This window comes from Mobula birostris, chromosome 7 (assembly GCF_030028105.1).
Source record: "Mobula birostris isolate sMobBir1 chromosome 7, sMobBir1.hap1, whole genome shotgun sequence".
NCBI classification, from domain to species: Eukaryota; Metazoa; Chordata; class Chondrichthyes; order Myliobatiformes; family Myliobatidae; genus Mobula; species Mobula birostris.
This window is the reverse complement of record NC_092376.1, coordinates 38,006,131-38,025,480: the sequence shown is the minus strand read 5'-3', so window position 1 is coordinate 38,025,480 and position 19,350 is coordinate 38,006,131. Positions and strand designations below refer to the sequence as shown.

General features: G+C 38.8%; 1 protein-coding gene across 11 annotated transcripts in view; it reads left to right on the top strand.

Moving 5' to 3' along the window:
• Positions 1 to 19,350, top strand: part of pds5b (PDS5 cohesin associated factor B) — a 263,499-nt gene that overhangs the window by 222,507 nt on the left and 21,642 nt on the right. For all 11 annotated transcript variants that reach the window (XM_072262926.1, XM_072262916.1, XM_072262922.1 and 8 more), the window contains 6 exons: positions 1,850 to 1,973; positions 3,766 to 3,970; positions 5,585 to 5,699; positions 7,196 to 7,328; positions 8,850 to 8,969; positions 19,209 to 19,271. In XM_072262926.1, the coding sequence (XP_072119027.1) occupies positions 1,850 to 1,973; positions 3,766 to 3,970; positions 5,585 to 5,699; positions 7,196 to 7,328; positions 8,850 to 8,969; positions 19,209 to 19,271 (760 nt within the window). The remainder of the gene's footprint in view (positions 1 to 1,849; positions 1,974 to 3,765; positions 3,971 to 5,584; positions 5,700 to 7,195; positions 7,329 to 8,849; positions 8,970 to 19,208; positions 19,272 to 19,350) is intronic.

Genomic DNA, 19,350 nt, shown 5'->3' with positions numbered 1-19,350 from the left:
TTTGATAGATGTCAGGCTTCCACTTTTTTGCACACTCAAACCAAAAATGGTACTTGAAAGGTTGTAGAGTTACACCAGTTGCTAAAAAAAAGAGTGCAAATATTACAGTTGTGAATTGTCATTGCAGCTTGATGCAGCAGGAGAGGAGCTGTTATTTTACTGTTTAAGATTTTTATAAAAGTTACTTGCTCTGTTCTGGAGGTCATGACCGGTGGTGATCTGCTGGGATCATTGCTGGGACCTGTACTTGTGATTATCTATACAAGAATGTAAATGATCTGTCTATAAATCTGCAGAAAGCACAAAAATTGGCAGAGTTTTGGATAGTGAAGAAGATTGTCAAAAATACAGCAGAATATAAATCAGTTAAAGATATAGGCAGAAAAATGAAAGGTGGCATTTAATCTGGACAAATGTGAGGCATGCTCTCTGAGAGGTCAAATGTAAATGAAAAATATACAGTAAAATGGGAGGATCTTTAGAAGCAATGCACAGGAATCTTGAGATGCAAGTCTTGTTCTTGTGATGTACTGCTCTATATGTTCTGCTATATTTTGAATAGATTTTAGTGGTACAGTATGAGTCATCATAAAAGTTTAAAAATGTTTTCCAGTGACAGTTTCCCTTCCTGATGGGCATGATTGATGGTTAAATGATCTGGAGCTTGTATTTTCATATCTAAATAACAGACAATGTGAATTTGGCTTTTTTCTTTTTTCTTAACTTGTATATCTATGTTTAAGTTCAAACATTACTTAATGAGATTGAGAAGTCAATTAAGTGTAATCTGCGAACAGGAAATGTGGCTCAGCATTGGGCTTATTTTAAATTCTAATTTGATCATTGTGCCCACAGGAGCACAATGAGAGTAGACCTGTATTTTGAAAATGTGATGTATTACTCTATGATTGTAAACTTCAGTAACAATATTTTTGCATTACTGAATATATGGAAGATGGGGAGCCCATGTTGTCAGTCTGGGTTTTCTACTCTTTCTGTTCTGTATGCTGTACTTTCACTACATCCAGGATGTAGGTGATGATTGTCACTGCCATGGATAATTCAATATAAAGAAAATTAAGTTCTCTTATGAATATAATTTAACTATACAGTTGTAATTTAGTTTTAAATGGTTTTTCCAACTTAATATTTGCAATAATGTCTTAGTCTGGTACTTAAATGAAAACTTCTGTTTGGTATTATTCAAATTAAAATCACACACTACCTAAAAATCTTGCTTGTTTAAAAAAAATTAAAAAACTGAATATGGTAGAAGAAAAACTGATGTGCTTTGTGTATAGTATTTAAAAGTTTTCCTTAAAAACCTTAGAGAAATAAAGGACTAGTAATAAATAATCAGTCATGTTAATTGTAAAACTGAACTAAACGCAAGTATGGTTTTTAATCCATAAGACCATAAGACAAAGGAGCAGAAGTCGGCCATTCAGCCCATTGAGTCTGCTCCGCCATTTTATCATGAGCTGTTCCATTCTCCCATTTAGTCCCACTCCCCCGCCTTCTCACCATAACCTTTGATACCCTGGCTACTCAGATACCTATCAATCTCTGCCTTAAATACACCCAATGACTTGGCCTCTACTGCCGCCCATGACAACAAATTCCATAGATTTACCACCCTCTGGCTAAAAAAATTTCTTCGCATCTCTGTTCTGAATGGGTGCCCTTCAATCCTTAAGTCATGCCTTCCTGTACTAGACTTCCCCATCATTGGAAACAACTTTGCCACATCCACTGTGTCCATGCCTTTCAACATTAATCCATGTCATGACTTTAAAGTGTAAATGACCATCCAATTAATTTGTCTGTTTTCCTGTTGCTTCCTGTGCAGTAAGCCTGATATGTCACGTCTGCGCCTAGCTGCTGGATGTGCTGTTTTGAAGCTAGCACAGGAGCCATGTTACTATGAAATCATCACTCTGGAACAGTTTCAGTTATGTGCACTGGTAATGAATGTAAGTCATTTTTAAAAAATCTTGTTTAGTCTAATTTATTTTTGGTAACTTTTTTGGGCAGATAGATGATACATATATGTTCAGAAACAAATACCATGTTTCTGTCAGTAATCTATCCATGCTGGGTGTGGGTCTGCTAGGTTTGATATGAAAATATATTTTGAAAGAGAACTTTCAATTTAAACCAATCTTGAGAAATCACAACATTTTTTCTTGCTTTTATTATTGGTTGTATACAAAGTTATTAACATTTTATATAAATAGTAAGTTGCTTTACAGAGTTGCAAACTCAATATATTTTTAGTGTATAATGTTGTATATCAGTTGTATTTTTCATCTAAACATTTGGATGTTGATAGCAAAACATGTTTTACATTATGGTATAATTTTATCAACTATATACCACATAGTACTTAAAATTAGTATTTCTCTTTGCTAAATTAGTAACCATTTCAGGTTTTTTTTAATTTCAAGGTGCAGACAAGCCTGGCAAGGTCAGCATTTATTGATCATGCTTATTGCTTTTGAGAAAGTACTGCTTCCTTGACCGCCAGAGTATTTCCACATTACTATCACCAGCAATTTCTAGTTTGTTGAGCAAATCATAATGAAGGGAGAACAGCGTACTTCCAAGGCAGACTTGTGTGTGACTTGGAGGGGATCTTTGAATTGATGTCACTATCTTATTATTTTGCCTTCTATGATGAATATAGGTGTTCTTGAGTAAGCCTTGTTGAATTGCTCCAGTACATCTTGGAGATGGAACTTGGTCTGCTTGTGCCATTGGAGTTGGGGTATCAGTTTAAATGGCTACTAAATGACTAGATGGAGTGAAACATTTATTGTTGGAGCTGTGCTCATCTGGTAGTGATCCCAGATTACATTGCTGATGGTGGAAAGCTTTTGGAAAGTCAGTAAGGAGTAAGTCATTAGCTGCATACTACTTGGTCAGCTTCCTCTTGGAGCCACGGATTTACATGGTGGTTTAGTTGTGTTTCTGGTCAGTCATCGGTCCCAGAATATCGGTGGGGTGAAATTCAACAATGATAATGTTTTAAAATACACCGCAAGGATGTTTTCAATATTGGGAGACTCTAAGACCATAGGATTTTGGGAGAGATCAAGACCATAGAGCTCGGCCTGGGAATAGAAAGGTGTTATTTTAGAACAGCAATGAAAAGGAATCCCTTTAGCCAGAGGGTGGTGAATCAGTGGAATTCATTGCCAAGGACAGCTATGGAGGCCAGGTCATGATGGGTTCTTGATTAATCAAAGGTTACAGACAAAAGGCAGGAGAATGGGATTGAGGGGGGTAATATATCAACCATAGTAGATTTGATGGGTTGAATGACCTAATTCTGATCCTATGTTTTATGGTTACAGGGAAAAGGCAAGAGAATGGGGGTGAGAGGGAAAACAAAGCAGCCATGATCGAATGGCGGGACAGACTTGATGGCCCAAATGGCCTTATTCTGTTCTATGTGTTATGGTCTTAATGTTACTAGTTTGGGGCCTGTACTTGTTGAACATGCTCATATAAAAGGTAATTTATAGTGTGAAACCTGCATTAAGTGTAGCTGGTTTACCAACCACGATATTACATGTGAAACATTGCTTTTTAAAAAAACCCATTTATGTAAGTTGAAAGCTTATGACAGTGCATTACGAACTGTTGTGAGTCAATAAGAATGTGGGAATCCACATTGTGATATGTAAGTTTAAGCATTTAGTTTCTCATTTTTAAGTTGGCTGTTTTCTTCTGTCTGTTTCAGAGTAATTTGTTTCTTTACAGGATGAATGTTATCAAGTGAGGCAGATATTTGCGCAGAAACTCAACAAAGGACTTGCCAAGTTACGACTACCACTAGAATATATGGCTATTTTTTCACTCTGTGCAAAGGACCCAGCAAAAGAAAGAAGAGCACATGCCAGGCAATGTCTTGTGAAAAATATCAATATTAGGAGGGAATATCTGAAGCAGCATGCAGCAGTGAGTGGTAGGTATCATCAAGTTATAGGAAAGAAAATAACTTATTACAACAGAAAAACATTCTATTAGTTTTACTTATTCAAAGGAATGTGCAGCATCTTTTTCTCCTGGGGTAGAAGTAATAGTAATTCCACAGTGGATTTCGTAACAAAATTGCTTTTATTTTAATTTTATCTTCACTCAGAGGGTCCATACAGGTGTTTCGCTAGAAAAGTTAATTAAATATAATGATTAAAAATAGACCAATTGATTTATAGAGTAAAATAAAGGGAACTGATCAGGGTGTTCTACAAAGTATTCACTGAATTTATAAATCAATAAATACTCGGTGATTTTGAAACAACTATATAATTCAAATAATAATTGCACCTTTTTTTCAACTGTTCTTTATTGACTGGCATTGATATCGTATACCTTGTACATAATAGCATTTGAGCATTCAGCTGACAGCTTGAAAGATTACTTTAAATTGACTGTTACTTGTTTGGTGGTATTTATAGTTATGTAATGCTCAAAATGTGTAATGGACGCATTTACTTGGCATGGTGTTATGTTTAGTGCTCCTACTGATTTGGTAAATGCTGCTTGCTGGTTATGCTTAGCTAAGTAGTGCTGTGATGGTTGCTTCATTCCCACGTTGGAGTACTCTGGGTGGCACTGTATTATTGGTAAATATTTTGCCTGCATCTGTCACTACAGGATGCCCTTAATGAGTTTTTGTTGCCTTTACAGTTTGGAAAACTCTGTCTTTTTGTTTTAAATCCAGCTTGTAAGAATAAGTTAGGGACTTTAATGTGAACAAGATTATAACATCTCAGATGGAGTTCCTATTTTGACTAGAATGATTGTATCCAAGTAAGTTAACATTTAATACAAATAGAAACTCTGATAAACAAATACTGGAGAGGTTGCAGTGAGGTGAAAGTCATCTAAAGTTAATACCCCTGTATTGAGTCGTACAGTATGGAAACAAGCCCTTCAGTCTAACTTATCCATGCTGTCCAAGATGTCTTTCTGAGCTAGTACTATTTGCTTCTGTTTGGCTCATATCCCACTAAATCTTTTCTATCTATGGGCCTGTCCAAATGTCTTTCAAATATTGTAGAGATTTCTGCCTCTGCAGCTTCCTCAGGCGGCTAGTTCCATATCCTCTCTCAGGCCATTTTTTTCTGCACCCTTTCTAGCTTAACATCATTCCTATATCTGGGTGACCAGAACAGTGCACAATACTTCAAATGTGGTCTCACCAATGAGCCGTACAGTTGCAACATGATGTTCTATCCCTGTACACAAATACCCTGACTGTTTGAGGCAAACTTTCCAAATGCCACCTTTACCAGTCTGTCTGCTTCTGTCATCACTTTCAGTGAACTACGTACGTATACCCTGACCCCCAAGGTCTCTCTATTTTATAAAGCTCTGCAAGCCCTTCCACCTTCTATGCAATTCCTGCCCTGGCTTAACTTCCCAAAATGCAGCACTTTCTACTTATCCAAGTTTGCCTTTACTGACTTAATTAAGCAGATTTTTTTTGGTTAAATGAATAATTTGTCACCTAATGACTTGTTGTTATAATAGGTTTTTGTTTTTCTATGAAGCTCCTCATCTTTTTTCTCTGCAGAAAAATTGTTATCATTGTTGCCTGAGTATGCTGTTCCATACACAATTCACCTTCTTGCTCACGATCCAGATTATGTAAAGGTACAGGATATTGAACAGCTGAAGGACATTAAAGAGTAAGTATGCTTCCAATTTTATTGTAAAATTGTGTTTACAGGACAATTTAAAATTGCAGAGATTGACTTCATCTGTGCATGTTGTCCTGTACGCTATTTAATACTTTCTCTCGTATCTAGTTGCTTCATTGCTCTTTGTTCATTTTTCATGCACTTTTCTTGTGGTTGAGTGACTTTTTTCTCCTCTTCCATCTATCACTCCTTCCTTGTGATGTCTATTTTCTCTTTATCAACAGCTCTGGAAATGGAATGATATTTACCACTTTTATATTTTAAAAATAACTGCATTTATTTTCACTTCATTAATCTTCTGAATTTACCATGATTACAGATGGAATATATTTAGATTTATGACAAACCTTCACATCTTCGGGATATCAAATATTTTATAAACAATTATTTTGAATATAATCACTGTCTCCTAAGATAATATAACATTAAGATTATCAGAAATCAAAGCATCCCTGTTTTCAGGGAGAATGCAGTTAGAATTAAACCAAATTCTTGACAACAAAATTGTGAAGAATTGGTATTATTTTTGAGGGCAACGGTGTGGGAATCAAATCACCACTTTCTTTAGAAAAGAGGATTTTGTCTTGAAATTGTGAGTTTCACTTAAAATAAATGAGTTTGTACACAAACCTCATTAATCTGACCTTTCTCAGATCCAGCAAATAGTATAGGATCTTTTAAATATTAAATATTTGGGAAAAGAATAAGTGATAATAATGGCTTTGTTTTAAAACTGGAGTGCTTAAATTGGAGTCATGAATTTGAACACAAAAACTTTGTGCCAGATGGGGGAAGGTACTTAATTATCTGTAGTCATTTATGTAAGCTTGAAATGGCAAAGAAATAAAATTTCGTACATTGTTTTGGCACCTAGTGGAAACTATAGATTCTTCCTAGGTTAGAGCAGAGTTCTGTTTTTTTGAAGTGTTCTGTAGGCTCAGCAGCCAGCAAATCCATCTACTAGTTTCCCATACACTCTTGCATGTACGAGCTGTAAATGAGTGGGGCATTCATAATCTGGCGGGCTTTAAAAAAAGACAGATTTTAGAGTATTAGAGAATAGGTTGTGTGACTTAGTTGCAGAATGTGGAAGTTATTGTGGTAGATATCTCCCAGCTTTGTGTTTTAATGGAATGCAAATATGAAATACTTCAAGTCGTAAGAGAAGAGTGAAGCTTTTTAACAGTTTACAGCAGGCCTTGGTCACACCTCACGCAGAGTTCCAGAATGAGAATAAGTTTCCTATTAAGAAAACTGTTAGACATAAAGAAAACTCAGTGTGAGATAATGCTACAGTAAAGCATTAGGGAAAAGTTTTTTTTGCTATGCAAGTATTGTTGAAGGCTGCTTCATCAAATGTTCTGAATTGAAGTGGAATAGGTAAGTATGCCTATTTTAGTGAAACAGTAAAATTGAAAATCTATTTCTGTACAATTATATTTTTAAACTGATAAATGAATTTCTCTTCTAATCTTCTTTTCCAGATGCTTATGGTTTATGCTTGAAATCTTGATGGCTAAAAATGAAAATAACAGTCACGCTTTTATTAGGAAAATGGTGGAAAATATAAAACAGACGAAAGATGTCCAGGGACCAGATGATCCAAAGATGAATGAGGTTTGCCTATAAATTTTGTGCAGTTAATTTTAATGTTTGAGGCTAAATGTAGAAAATACTCAATAGATGAGGCAGCATCTAAGGAGCAACAAACTGCACTATGTCTCCGGTTGATGATCTTCAAGCAGAACTGGCAAAAATCCGTTTCTGTCTCCACAAATGCTCCTAACCCTTCCTGGCATTTACTTTTTATTAATTTCAGATTTCCAGCATTTATGGTATTTTGCTTTTTAATATTTTGGGTATTTAGTTGCTACTTTGAGAATGTTCAGGTAACTGCAGAGAGTGCAGCAATATATTTCGGACATGTATGCTTACTGTTATGATAATTGAGGAAGCACAAGAAGTGGATTATACACAAATCTGACCTTTTCCCCTGTTTCTGGACTTAATTTTGAATCCATTAGAATGGAGAAATCGCTGAGATGAGGAACTGGATGGACTTAGCTTCTGGTACCAGCTTTTTTGCTAGAGGCTAGGCATCAAGTCCAGACCCATGTTTAAATTCAGTTGTTGACTTAATATAAAAGCTAAGCTTTCTTTTCATGGAAACCTGCATCAGTGAAATAGGCCCTTATGACCCATCTTGTCCATTATTTGTTTATTTTTCTTTTTTCAACTTATGTTTATGTTTTTACTTAAGTAAAAGTGACATTATTTTACAAAAAAGATCAACTTTAAAACTTTTCTTTAGCTTTTTTCCAGAAATGCTTGATTATCAGACATCCAATTCACTGTACTCACAAACCCTTCTTCCCCATCCTATCCCCTACTCCCACCTCCCAACATCATGTCATAGTTGCCATTTGTAGGATAGGCTATGTTGTGATGTCAGCAGCTTACTGGGAGCTATTCAGTGGCAAGAAGTGAATTTGACCTTTGGGCAAGCATGAATATTGAATACTAGGAAAGGACAATGTCACAATGGTGTGGCCTGTTTCTTTTTTTTAATGTTATAGATGATTAAAGGGGAAAGCATTATTTGAGTGTTGGATTGAGACACTTGATGAAGTACATTGAAACAAACATTTGTGTCTGAAATTTTTTTACTCATGAGATTTTAACAATTTGGTCTTCAACTAAGTGGTTAAACTAAGAGTAGCTGTATTGAAGTGGATTTAATATCTTGTGTAATAGATAAAGGTAGCAGTTTGCTTCACTCATAGTTTCGTAGCTACTGATTAAACTTTTTATTCCTGAATGACTTAAATATAATTTAACTGATTTGCTGGCTATGTTAGTGAAATTTAAATATTCAGGTCATTAATTAAGTCTCTTAAATACCATACCACTAGATGACTATACTTGTAATTCACAATCATAAGCATTGTAACCTATCAGTAAATTATATATTTGATTAATTCCTTTTGGAGAACATAAGTAAAGATTTAAAATGTTTTTCTTTGGTGAAAACTAGTAGGATTATAATAGGAAAGGATGTATTAAATGTGGCTCAACGCTTTGTATTTCTTTTCAGATATTAATTTAAAATAGTTACATATCAATATGCTTCCTTTTTAGAAATTATACACAGTTTGTGATGTTGCAATGAACATCATCATCTCTAAAAGTACTACTTATAGCCTGGAGTCTCCCAAGGACCCAGTTCTTCCTGCTAAATATTTCACTCATCCTGATAAGGTGTGTACAATCAGTTTATTTTAGTAGGAGTTATTTCTATTTAAAATGTCTTATTAATGTTTACATTTTTACTTGCATTTTAATATGCGAGAAAGGAACATGTATAACATACATCAATATCACCATTGTGGTAAATGTATAGAAATGTTTAGAAAATCTGAGACTTGATTGAAACACTATACTTGTCTCCATTCTTGGGATGTATATGTTAGTGACAGGACGGCATAGATAGAATAGACATAGAATAGTACAGCACAGTACAGGCCCTTCGGCCCACAATGTTGTGCCGACCCTAAAACCCTGCCTCCCAAATAAGCCCCCACCTTAAATTCCTCCATATACCTGTCTAGTAGTCTCTTAAACTTCACTAGTGTATCTGCCTCCACCACTGACTCAGGCAGTGCATTCCACGCACCAACCACTCTCTGAGTAAAAAAACCCTCCTCTAATATCCCCCTTGAACTTCCCACCCCTTACCTTAAAGCCATGTCCTCTTGTATTGAGCAGTGGTGCCCTGGGGAAGAGGCGCTGGCTATCCACGCTATCTATTCCTCTTATTATCTTGTACACCTCTATCATGTCTCCTCTCATCCTCCTCCTCTCCAAAGAGTAAAGCCCTAGCAGGCGTTACCCACGGTAAAGTATTCTTGTGAAGAAGCATATGAGCTCTTACCTTTCACTGATGTGATCCCATGAAGCTATTTAATTTGGAGCAAAAGTAAAGGAATCCAATATATTTCCAGTTCATGATAGTATACGATTCTTCAGATTGTATCAGTCTTCACTGTGGAAGACACTAGCAGTATGGTGGAAGTTCCACGTGTTCGGGGGCAGGAAGTGTGTGAAGTTACCAGAACTAGAGAGAAGGCTCTTGGGAAACTGGAGGGTCTGAAGGTGGATAAGTCACCTGGACCAGATGGTGTACACTCAAGTGTCCTGAAAGAGGTGGCTGAAGAGATGGTGGAGGCATTAGTAATAATCTTTGAAGAACCACTAGATTCTGGAATAGTTTCCAAAGACTGGAAAATCGCAAATGTCGCTCTACCCTTCAAGAAGGGAGAGAGCCAGAAGAAAGGAAACAATAGGCCAGTTAATCTTCCCAACCACCGAGGTCAGATTTTAGAGTATTATTAAGGATGAGTTCTCAGGGTATCTGGAGGCACTTGATAAAATAGGCTGTAGACAGCATGGTTTCCTCCAGGGAAAATCTGTTGAAATTCTTTGAAGAATTAACAAGCAGGATAGACAAAGGAGAATTGTTGGATGTGGTGTATTTGGATTTTCATAAGGCCTTTGACAAGGTACCACACATGAGGCTACTTAACAAGCTATGAGCCCATGGTGTTACAGGAAAGATTCTAGCATGGATAAAGCAGTGGCTGATTGGCAGGAGGCAAAGAGTGAGAATAAAGTGAGCCTTTTCTGGCTGGCTGCCAGGTCTGTGCTTTACATTATATGTCAGTGATTTGGATGATGGAATTGATGGCTTTGTTGCAAAGTTTGCAGATGATATAAAAATATGTGGTGGGGAAGGTAGTTTTGAGGAAGTAGGCTACAGAGGGACTTAGACAGATTAGGAGAATGGGCAAAGAGGTGACAGTTGGAATATAATGTCGGGAAGTGTATCATCATGCGCTTTGGTAGAAGAAATAAAAGGGTTGACTATTTTCTAAATGGAGAAAATGTACAAAATCTGAGGTGCAAAGGAATTTGAAAGTCCTTGTGCACAATTCCCTAAAGGTTAATTTGCAGGTTGAGTCTGTGGTGAGGATGACAAATGCAATGTTAACATTCATTTCAAGAGGATTAGAATATAAAAGCAAGGATGTAATGTTGAGACTTGATAAATTACTGATGACGCCTTACTTGGAATACTGTGAGCAGTTTTGAGCCCCTTATCTTAGAAGGGATGTGCTGAAACTGCAGAGGGCTCAAAGGAGGTTCACGAAAATGATTCCAGGATTGTACGGCTTGTCATATGAAGAGTGTTTGATAGCTCTGGGCCTATATTCGTTGGAATTCAGAAGAGTGAGGGATGACTTCATTGAAACCTATCGAATGGCGAAAGACCTGTTAAGAGTGGATGTGAAGAGGATGTTTCCTATGCTGGGAGAGCCTAAGACCAGAGAACACAGCTTCATAATAGAGGGACGTCCTTTTAGAACAGAGATGAGGAGAAATTTCTTTAGCCAGAGGGTGGTGAGCCTGTGGAATTCTTTTTCATAGGCAGCTGTGGAGGCCAAGTCTTTATGTATACTTAAGGCAGAGGTTGATAGATTCTTGATTGGTCAGGGCATGAAGGGATTCGGGGACAAGACAGGAGATTGAGGCTAAGAGGAAAATTGGATTAGCCATGATAAAATCATGGTGCAGATTCGATGGGTCAAATGGACTAATTCTGCTCCTATATCTTACGGACTTACAGGAGAGATTATTGTTAATGGAAGTAAACACTGCATCTGCAATAATCCAGTAGAGGAGAGATTGAATCGTAAGTGTGGTGAATAGGTTCCATTTACATAGGCTGCTTTATCTTAGAAAGTATCTTGCATCCTCTGTTGTTTGAGTTGCACTCATCCAGGAAAGTGCAAAGTGCCTTGGTACCTTGTAGATGGTGGATAGAGTTTGAAAGTCAAGACATAAGGTATTTTCTGTAGTACAAGGAGTTTCTGACTTGCTTTTAAAATGACCTTCACTTCTGTTATATGGTAAGATTCCAGTAGCTACTTTATTCAATTTTGCATTATATTGTTGCTTAGTATCTGCTGCTAATCACTACTTCACCTTCAGATTTGTGGGGATGTACAGCTTGGAACAGACTCTTTTAGTTCACTGTCCATGTCGGCTGTAACATATTTGCATTCATCCTGTAATGTGCTACTTTTATTCTCATATTCTCCCTCAGACTGGACCATTCACTTAGCCACTTGAGGCAATTTACAGTGGCCAATTAACTTCCCAGCCCTCAGGTCTTAGGATGTGAAAGGAATTGGAGCACCCAGGGGGAAAAAAAACAGTTGGCAGGGAGAATGCACGAATTTCACATAGTCAACACTCATACTCAGGATTGAATTGGGTTTCTGGTGCTGCAAGGCAGTACCTCTGCCAGCACTTACTTCATAACCAGAAGTGGATCAATGCTTCAGTTATGGTCTGTCTGTTGTTTTATAAAGATTCCACATCAGCTGTCCTTTGTACTCCATGCCTGTGATTATGAAAGCTAGAATAAGGTCATTAGACCATTAGATACAGGACCAGAATTAGGCAATTCAACCAACTAAGTCTGCTCTGCTGTTCAATCAAGAGAAGTTACTTCTTTCAATTCCATTCTCTGACCTTTTCCCTGTAACCCTGAACCCCCTTATCAGTCAAAAACTTAGTGACTTGGCCTCCACAGCCCTCTGTGGCAAGAAATTCTATTACCCTCTGGTTGAAGAAATTCCCCTTCATCTCAGTTTGTAAAGGAGCATCCTTTTATTCTGAGGCTGTGTCCTCGAATCCAAGGCTCTCCTTTGAATAGAAACATTTTCCACTTTATCCAGGCCTTTCAGTAAATACAGGTGTCCCCTGCTTTTCGAACGTTTGCTTTACGAAACCTCACTGTTACGAAAGACCTATTTTCGCTTTCAGAAGGTGTTTTCACTGTTACGGGAAAAAAAAATTCAGCGCGTGATAAAAGGCAGCGCACCCCGAGCAGCTGCTCTCCACGGATTCGGAACTGCTTTGCTTTAACACGTGCCTGTGAGCAGCCGTTTGCAAGATGAGTTCTATGGTATCGGAAAAGCCTGAAAGATCTCGTAAGGGTGTTACACTTACAGTAAAACTAGACATAATTAAGCATTTTGATCGTGGTGAACGAAGTAAGGACAAACAACAGGAATTCTGCAGATGCTGGAAATTCAAGCAACACCCATCAAAGTTGCTGGTGAACGCAGCAGGCCAGGCAGCATCTCTAGGAAGAGATGCAGTCGATGTTTCAGGCCGAGACCCTTCGTCAGGACTAACTGAAGGAAGAGTGAGTAAGAGATTTGGAAGTTGGAGGGGGAGGGGGAGATCCAAAATGATAAGAGAAGACAGGAGGGGGAGGGATAGAGCCAAGAGCTGGACAGGTGATTGGCAAAAGGGATACGAGAGGATCATGGGACAGGAGGTCCGGGAAGAAAGACGGAGGGGGGGAGAACCCAGAGGATGGGCAAGGGGTATATTCAGAGGGACAGAGGGAGAAAAAGGAGAGTGAGAGAAAGAATGCGTGTATAAAAATAAGTAACAGATGAGGTACGAGGGGGAGGTGGGGCATTAGCAGAAGTTAGAGAAGTCGATGTTCATGCCATCAGGTTGGAGGCTACCCAGACGGAATATAAGGTGTTGTTCCTCCAACCTGAGTGTGGCTTCATCTTTACAGTAGAGGAGGCCGTGGATAGACATGTCAGAACGGGAATGGGATGTGGAATTAAAATACGTGGCCACTGGGAGATCCTGCTTTCTCTGGCGGACAGAGCGTAGGTGTTCAGCAAAGCGGTCTCCCAGTCTGCGTCAGGTCTCGCCAATATATAAAAGGCCACATTGGGAGCACCGGACGCTGTATGTCACCCCAGCCAACTCACAGGTGAAGTGTTGCCTCACCTGGAAGGACTGTTTGGGGTCCTGAATGGTGGTAAGGGAGGAAGTGTAAGGGCATGTGTAGCACTTGTTCCGCTTACACAGATAAGTGCCAGGAGGGAGATCAGTGGGGGGAGGGATGGGGGGGACAAATGGCCAAGGGAGTCGCGTAGGGAGCGATCCCTGTGGAAAGCAGAGAGGCGGGGGGGAGGGAAAGATGTGCTTAGTGGTGGGATCCCGTTGGAGGTGGCGGAAGTTACGGAGAATAATATGTTGGACCCGGAGGCTGGTGGGGTGGTAGGTGAGGACCAGGGGACCCTATTCCTAGTGGGGTGGCGGGAGGATGGAGTAAGAGCAGATGTACGTGAAATGGGGGAGATGCGTTTAAGAGCAGAGTTGATAGTGGAGGAAGGGAAGCCCCTTTCTTCAAAAAAAGAGAATATCTCCCTTTTCCTAGAATGAAAAACCTCTTCCTGAGAGCAGATGCGTCGGAGACGGAGGAATTACGAGAAGGGGATGGCGTTTTTGCAAGAGACAGGGTGAGAAGAGGAATAGTCTAGATAGCTGTGAGAGTCAGTAGGCTTATAGTAGACACATCAAAGTTGCTGGTGAACGCAGCAGGCCAGGCAGCATCTCTAGAAAGAGGTACAGTCGACGTTTCAGGCCGAGACCCTTCGTCAGGAGCAGCAACTTCCACCAGCAACTTTGATGTGTGTTGCTTGAATTTCCAGCATCTGCAGAATTCCTGTTGTTTAGGCTTATAGTAGACATCAGTGGATAAGCTGTCTCCAGAGACAGAGACAGAAAGATCTAGAAAGGGGAGGGAGGTGTCGGAAATGGACCAGGTAAACTTGAGGGCAGGGTGAAAGTTGGAGGCAAAGTTGATAAAGTCATCGAGCTCTGCATGCGTGCAGGAAGCAGCGCCAATGCAGTCGTCGATGTAGCGAAGGAAAAGTGGGGGACAGATACCAGAATAGGCACGGAACATAGATTGTTCCACAAAGCCAACAAAAAGGCAGGCATAGCTAGGACCCATACGGGTAAGGACAATGTGAGTTTGGCTTGTGGAAGCTGACGAACATGATGTTGAAGAGGTTTTGGCATCCCATCACCAAGAACTGACAGATGAAGAGCTGATGCAATTGGAAGAAAAAAGGATAACAATCGAAACCAAATGAGTAATGATAAAGTACGACTTTAATTGTGAAAGGGTATGTCGGTTTAGGGGATTCTTGCAGGGTGGTTTGAGTCCTTATTAAAGAACTGTGTGATAGAAAAATGCGCGAGGCTCAGCAGTAAAGCAAGCCTTCCACATCAGCCACAGCAGACGACGAACCTCGACCTTCGACATCGAAGCGGGCAGAGATAGAAGAAGATGAGCTGCCTGCTCTAATGGAAATAGGCGACGAGATGACATCCCAGTGTCCCACCACCCTAACCCCCAGGCCACGGACAGAAACCGATTCATGGAGAATGCAAAGGTAGCCGGGAGGCACACAGCACGTCTTTAAGAAAAAAGCTGAAATAAACAAGCTAATTAATTAGGTGCTGCTGACACGTAATTGTCGGCCCAGATCAGAGACGACGCAATCGGAAATCGGTACTGATCTGGGCCGACAATTACGGGCGGCACCTAATTAATTAGCATGTTTGTTTAGGCTTTTTTCTTAAAGATGTACTGTGTACCTCCCGGCTACCGCTGGACCCTTGTGTTCTTCGCTGCAATGTATCTCTCAGTGGCCTGTAGGGTGGGGAGCCACTGCACCACCCAGCCTGCGATGACTCAGTGTAACGCACCATCATCAGCGTGCTCACTGTCTTTCCGATTCCCGTAAGTGATTCTACACTGTACATACATTATTTCTACTTTATATAGGCTGTGTATTTTTACGTGTTATTTGCTATGATTTGGCAGCTTCATAGCTTAAAGGTTACTGGAGAGAGTGTTCTTGCCAACAGCACTTGGTGAAATTTTTTGCCGACGGCGCTTGCTTGAGATTTTTGCTACCGAGAACAGTTCAGTAATGATTGTGGAAAAGTATTTCTACTTTATATAGGCTGTGTATTTATCATATCATTCCTGCTTTTACTATATGTTACTGTTATTTTAGGTTTTATGTGTTATTTGGCAGGATTTGGTAGGTTATTTTTGGGTCTGTGAATGCTCACAAAGTTTTCCCATATAAATAAATGGTAATTGCTTCTTGCTTTACGACATTTCGGCTTACGAACTGTTTCATAGGAACGCTCTACCTTCAGATGGCGGGAGAAACCTGTAGTAGATTTCAATAAGATGCCCACTCATCTTACTGAACTCGATCGAGTATAGGCCCAGAAACATCAAATGCTCCTTAAGTCAAGCCTTTCATTCCGAGGATCATTCTTGTGAACCTTCTCTGGACCCTTTTCTGAGCCAGCACATCTTTCCCAAGATTCGGGGCTCAAAATTGTTCAAAGGTGGTCTGATCAATGCCTTAGAAAATTTCAGCAGTACGTTCATGCTTTTACGTTCTAGTCGTCTTTAAGTGAAGGCTTACTTTGCATTTGTTTTCCATAAGCACCAACTCAGCCCAGAAATTAATCTTATGGGAATCCTCAACTGGGATACCCAAGTCACCTTCATTCTTCCTGCCACAGTGCAGAACCCCACACTATATTCCATTTGTTACTTCTTTGCCCACTCAACCCAAGTCCTTCTGTAGACCCTCAATGCCTCCACAAGACCACCTGAACTTCGACCTATCTTCATATTGTATGGAAACTTGGCCACAAAACCATCAATTTATTCATCCAAATCATTAATGTATAAACTGAGAAGTTGGGGTTCCAACACTGACTCCTGCAGTACTCTTACTAGTCACTGGAAGTGGAATTCTGCAAAATTCACCAGTTCTTGCAAACTATCCTTTCATCAGGATCGCGACTTAAGTGCATGCAGATACTGTACATATACACCCAAGTTCCTCTATTTCAATGTGCTCTTTTGATGTAGTGGTTAGTCTATATTGTCTTGACTTGATGTTTCTGCCAAGATTATACCTTTTATCATTATTGTTTATAGCTTCTTTCTCGAGCAATACACAATATGCCTCTGTTTGTCCTCCTTGATCATAAAAACAATCCAATGCAGATTTGAGGGACAACACATCTTCTTTCTACCAGATACATTGAATTCAAGAATTTCAGATAAATGGCCATTCCAGTAATGTATCCTGCATAATAATTTTTTATCATTGTGTAGGTCCTTTACTGTCACCTGTCATTTAGTTTCATCACATATTCAGTTCTTCCAGCTCTCCATCCTATCAGAGACCATTCCCTTTTTAGTTCCTTCCATCCAAGCCTGGAATATCTTGAGCCTGCAACTTTTCTCTTTGAACTTAACTATCTCTGTCTCTGGATAGCCAATCCTGTTGACACTTGGTTGTTGTGAAGTACAGAAGTGAGACCTGGAGGGCCCTGAGCTAGAGAATTGGTCGTTAACAACACACCAGAACAAAACTCTTCCAGAAACAGTGTTACAGTTAGCAAAGATCCTTGCCCATCTTTACTACTACTCAAGTTTTTCCAGTGTTTATAAATGGGCCTGTTACTCAGACATTACATGAAAGTGATCTTTCTTTCAACTAACAACTTTTTTAAATAAATTTAATCAAAATTACATCCAAAAGCTTTAAATTTTAAAACCAAATAAATAATTTGAGAATTTTTTCTTGTCTATCTTACCTATCTGTAATCCTAAAATCCCATTTCAGTGATTGGCCTCAGATTCTGCAATAGGTCTAATTTGCAGTTTTTGAGGGCAGATTCTCAAGCATGAGTACTGATGAACCTCAACAAACTCCTGCTCTACTCCAAATAGCAGAATATAGCTACAAAATCGTGATAAATTAATAGTTTGAAACTATCAGCAAAAAAAAATCTATTAAATGGTCAAATCAGCTTCTTCGTCTTTTATCTGTCCCCACCACCTCTTGTTATCCAGTTATAATTTACCTGTCAGTAGAAAACTTTTGGGTTTGTCTTTTATAAACACTGTTGCCATTCTCCTCATGTGTTTCCTCTTCCAAATATCCTTCTTTTCAGCACCATTTCATATATTTAGCTAAATTATTATTTGAATTATTTTTGTGACTTAAGCAGTATGCCCCCTCCCTCCCCTGCCCTTTATTTCTATTTTGTCACATTCTGTTTTGTTATCCATGGAGTTTTGGCTTTGCTTCCTCCATTGTTTTTCTGTTTGAGTTTATATACCTAAACTATATGAAATATAATGGTTCATTTGTTCCATTATCCCTCCAGTGTTTGGTTCCACTGTCTTGGCCAGATGTGTACTCCTTCTTTCAATAATCTTTTTACCCTTCCCTGTTATTGAAACCCCAAGCATATTCTCACTAGTTTTACGTTTGTTTTAGGTTATTTAGAGACGCAGCACATTAACAGCCCTTTCCAGCTCAACAAGCGCATGGGACCCAATTACACCCATGTGACCAATTAACCTACTGTGCATCTTTGGAATGTGAGAGGAAACTGGAGCACCCAAAGAAAGCCCACGTGCCTACAGGAAGAACGTACAAACTCCTTACAAATAGTAGAAGGAACTGAACCCGTGTTGCTGGTATTATGCTAATCACTAACTACCATGCCGCCCCCTAGCTAATTGGGTTCAGTCCACCTTATTCCCCATCCTCCTCCCTCATTTATACTGAACGAAGAACTTTTCCTGACCATATTTAAGAAATTCCTCTCTCTTACCTTTTCTTCTGTCTCAACCAATACTGGAGTAATTAAAGTCTCTTTTACTGCCATTGTAAAGTTCTTGTAATCTCTGGCCCAGAATTGTTCTTGCACAGCTCTGTGTAAAACTGTTCTTGTATTTTGCCATTTGATAGCCTATAGAATAACCCCAGTTCTGTGATAAATTCCTTCCTGCTTAAATCTTACCAAATAAGTTGTCTTTGATTCTCCTAGAGTATTCTTTTGTTCTGTTTCTTTACTGCATTAGAGACACTTCATTTATTTTAACCACTACCACACCCTTTTTATTTCTTCCTTACCTTGCACTAATTTTGTTTAAACATTTGTAACAGATCACAGTAGAAACCTGTGTTTTAGTTTTAAATCGAAAGTAGCTTGAAGGAAGTGTGGAATATTCCAAATGAAGAGGCAGAAGAATAGCCCAAGAAGTCTAGCAAGCTCTTTCACCTCTGGCTGTATTTTTGATTGGATGTTTTTTTGAGTAAAATGGAACTTGTTGATGTTGGTTTGAAGCAAGTAGAAAGAATGTAGTTTGCATGTTTATTCCCAGTGATAGTTTCTTCAAATATGGTACTAGCAGCGACAAGGATGATTGTATTATAAGAGAAGGTAGTTTTACACTTGTCCTTGGATTTGTTCATTAGAATAAAGCTGTCCTTGCTTTCGGTACATCAATATGTCTAAAGGAGAATCTAAGCAAAATTCATTGAATTTTATCTTACCCCATTTAAAAATTCTTATTGATGGGTTCAGAACATTTATAAGGTTACCTAGCACGGATAATGATTTGAAAATGACAAATTGCTTCTTGCCATTTTACTGTGTAATAATACTATTGTTATGTATTAAAACTGAAATGATTGTTTTCTGAACTATTTCCAGAATTTCAACAACAACAAAAATTATTTGCCTTCGGAAATGAAAGCTTTTTTCACACCTGGAAAGGTATTTTTTCATCTTTTTAATTCGAACATAGAGAAATATGGAATAATAATTCAGTTTCTGTTAAATATCTTCGGCACAT